Consider the following 4,031-nt stretch of genomic DNA (forward strand, 5'->3'; position numbering starts at 1 on the left):
TGTTAAATCAAAACTAGGAAAGTTATAAGATGGTTTGAATGCACACAAGGACAAGGCAGTGCATACAGTTCCTGAGCATAGCCACAGCCCCTCTTTTGATCCCTGTAAATAAATAAGAGAGATAGAGAGAGAAAGAGTCAGAGAGAGAGACAGAGACAAAGAGACAGAGAGACAGAGGAAGGAAGGAAAGAAGGAAGGAAGGAAGTAAGGAAGGAAGGAAGGAAGGAAGGATTCAGCAAGAGTGCCAAGGCCCATAATTTTCTAATTGTTGATTTAAACATTCAGAATTACTTTGCTCATGTGTAAGCAGAATGAAAGGAGAAAAAAATGCAAGTCAAGGGCTTAAAACGATGCCTGGTATTCAGTAAAGCCTGCATACCTGTTTACAATATTTCAATCGAAAGTCATTTGTATAATGTTCAAAGTATAGACAAGGACTCACACCACTCAAATAGAAGGATTTGATCTGTCTGCTCTATGGACTAGATATGATATATTCACATGTAACACCATCACTACCTGCCAACAATTGTTGAAGGCCACAGCATTTTCTTCCAGTTTAAAGATTTTTATCCCTGCTTTGAGGTTTTGTGTATACAAATAGTTTCTCATTGACTTTTCATGTTTAGATTGGATGGATAATGCTAGTTACTATGGGATCATCTCCTATTGAATCTGTGGTTGCTGCCGGCAATATATTTGTTGGACAGGTAAGTTGTAATATCAAAAAATAAAACAAAACACCTGCTGAAGTGGATACTCTTTTTAGAAAGTGGAATTTTTAAAAAATTGACTTGTGTTACTTCTTTTAGTGTAGGGGAAGGGAGTCAAAAAAGGAACTCTCAGTATTGATAACATCTAGAATCCAGAGAGAGAGAAAAAGTCAGAATGAGAGAGAGCAAGAGAGAGAAAAAAAGAGAGAGAGAGAGATCTCTTCCAAGAGTCTAGGTGCACTAACGTGGGATTTGGGTTTTTGAAAATTTATGGAGAGGAAAAATGATTGATTCATTTTATCAAAGCATTGGGCTTCTCATTTATAAATTCTGAACAAATCTTTTCTGAATTTATTGAACTGTTGAGGTCTCTGGCTCACCTTTCAGAAGCTAGCAGCTTGTCCACTCAAATGGAGTTGACCATTTATACTGCAGCTGCAAACATGCACAGGCAGCCTCTCATTCTACAGTATAATGATCATGGTAATGAAAGAGATCAAGAAAGGCTTTTGACCAACAACCATAAAGCTGTACAAATACTTGAGCTCATTCACACCTGTCTGAACTGGGCAACAGTCTTGTCTTTGCCGATGAGCAAAAAAGCCCTTTCACTTCCTTGACCCATCACATAGATAAATGTTCTTTTGCCTTAAGTTCATTTAAGTAAAAAAAAAAAAAAAAAAAAAAATGCCAGGGGATATCCCTCAAAACAGCAGCATTCCTAAAGTGTAGTTGAGTAAGAAATAGTAATGATCACCCTCTTCACTCGGGATGTGTAGCTTCAGGCAGAATGGCATCACACACGTGGAAACCAAGTGTGAATGCTTGCTAGCATGGCTGCTGAAGGAAATTGGATTTGAAGCTAAAACCAAGTAACCCAGAAAAACACATGGCCCCAGATCCTAGGCTTACAACTGCTCCAAGCAGGCTGAGCCTTCTTATTGGTAAGCCCAGCTTCTAGCCTGGAGCATAGTCTTTCAAATGGGGCCCATACTTCCTTCCGTAGGAGTTGATTATTGTAATTACAGTCATAAAGTCTCTCAGGACTAATTAGGGCACCATCTTGAGTTGATTACTCCTACCTGCAGGGTGAGAGGGCTCACGTACTGAGTTCCTATTTAGTCCATAAATTGAAGCTCAACACATTCAATTTTACAAAACAATTAAAAATAATGAGGGGAAAATTGTAAAATTGCGCACATGCTTCTATGGTGCTCAATTTGATACTTAACATGCTAAAAATACAGCTATTATTTATGGAGAGCCCCACTCTACAGGCAGTCAGCCTGCCCTCCTTAATGGGCCTCAAGCGTTTACAACTACACCCACTCCAAGTCCTTTCCACCCAAGGGGAAGAGAAGGGTCTCTGATTCTCAATGAGAAAAGGGTTTGCGGGCCCCTGTCCTTGTTATTGCTAGTATCTATCTATCTATCTATCTATCTATCTATCTATCTATATACACACACATACACACACACATATATATATACACACATACACACACACACAGTTCCTGAGCATAGCCACAGCCCCTCTTTTGTGTGTGTGTGTGTGTGTGTGTGTGTGTGTGTGTGTGTGTGTGTGTCTACTTGTGTCTCTATTTCCCTGTGGTGTCAGCAAAGTGGTTTAGGGTCTGTCAAATGAAGCTGGAAAGTGGAAAGTCACAGCGGCTTGTGAATCACAATTCTCAAGGCCAGGCCATTAGGTGGAGTTACTTGGCCAATGAGGTTCCCACCTTATAAAAGCGCACGCAGCCACCAGAATTCAATCCTAGGATAGGTTGGGGCCATTTGGCCTTGCAAGCTTTGCAAACTTTACACATGGCTCTGTACCATAAGCAAAGTGACCTGGAGTTTAAATGACTCAGACATCAATGGCATGGGTCCTCAAACTTTAGCATGCATCAGAACCATCTGGATTGCTTGCCCTACTCCCAGAGTTTCCGATTCAGTCAGTCTGAGAATTTGCATGGCTAAGGAGTTCCCATGTGATGCTGATGGAGCTGGTCTGAGGTACACTCTTAGAAATACTGCTTTTAGAGAATGGAAATTTGAGTAGATTGGCAAAAACTCCCCAAATTTGAAAGGGAACATTTAATCTTGTTCTTCGTTTCCAGTCCGAGTCTCCACTGCTGGTCCGACCGTATTTACCGTACATCACCAGATCCGAACTCCACGCGATCATGACTGCTGGGTTCTCTACCATTGCTGGAAGTGTCTTAGGCGCATACATTTCTTTTGGGGTAAGAATATTTGGGGGTTAATTTATGGAAAGGATAATCTCTTCTTTCTTTACTTTTGTTATTTCTTTTTTTCTTTCTTTCTTTTTTTTTTCCTTTTCCATTGCTACTGGGTAAGGAGGTCCAAAGAGTGTTCTTTTTTCTATACAGTTAGTCACAGTTCCTTTGGCATTTGAGTGGAGTGACCCCCAAGGAGCTTTGGGGCTTCATTCAGATCCCTGCCACCTAAAGGTGAATTATATCCAACCATAACAGAATGAAATCATGTTATGAGGTTACTTTGGCTGAAAATTTAAATTGTCTAAAAATAAATAAATAAAACTATTACTGACATTAGTAAAGGTAATCTAGACCAGGGGTCAGTAGACTGTGGCCCATGAGCCAAATCTAGATCACTCCCTTTTTTTTTGTAATTGAAGTTTATTTGGAAACTAGCTACTCCCATTTGTTTCTCTATGGCAGCTATTATGCTAGAGTTGAATAGTTGTGGTCCTACAGGTCAAAAATATTTGCTCCCTGGCCCTTTACAGTAAATGCTTTCTGACCTCCGGCCTACAGCAGCGGTTCCCAAACTTTACTGCACGTTAGAATCACCCTGGAGCTTTTAGAAACCCTTATGCCCAGGCCCATATCTCAGAGTAATTAAACCAGAATCTCCTGGGATGAGACCCAGGCATCAATATATATTTTAAATCCCCAGATTCCAATGTGCATCCCAGTTAGGGAGCTGGTGGCCTATGGTATGGGGCTGGAGAACATCATGATAGCTGGTGCACATGCCCCAAGCACAGAGCTTACAAGCCACACATAGAGGCAAACCCCTAGTGGAGAAATAGGATAGAAGTGACCCAGGTGATTAGGAATTCTTACGACATAGGCAAGTTTCATTCCAAGACTTCATCTGGGCCTCGGAGAGCCAATGAGTAGGAAGAGGGAGGAAGAAAAGGGGCAAGGGGACATCAGAAATAGCAGCTGGACAAGCTCCAGATAGCAGTAGGGAGAGGTGCTGATTCTGGAATTCTGAAAACAGGGACAAGGATGGAGAAACAGTAAGGTTTGGGAAGGGGTGGGGAAAGAG

At 41.3% G+C, this 4,031-nt stretch overlaps 1 protein-coding gene across 1 annotated transcript in view; it reads left to right on the forward strand.

The window, feature by feature from the left end:
* SLC28A3 (solute carrier family 28 member 3) overlaps positions 1-4,031 on the forward strand; it is a 45,362-nt gene that overhangs the window by 32,432 nt on the left and 8,899 nt on the right. Inside the window, exons 14-15 of the mRNA XM_015592623.1 lie at positions 630-710; positions 2,831-2,956. Coding sequence (XP_015448109.1) covers positions 630-710; positions 2,831-2,956 — 207 coding nt within the window. The remainder of the gene's footprint in view (positions 1-629; positions 711-2,830; positions 2,957-4,031) is intronic.

This window comes from Pteropus alecto, unplaced genomic scaffold (genome assembly GCF_000325575.1).
Source record: "Pteropus alecto unplaced genomic scaffold, ASM32557v1 scaffold206, whole genome shotgun sequence".
Taxonomy (NCBI): domain Eukaryota; kingdom Metazoa; phylum Chordata; class Mammalia; order Chiroptera; family Pteropodidae; genus Pteropus; species Pteropus alecto.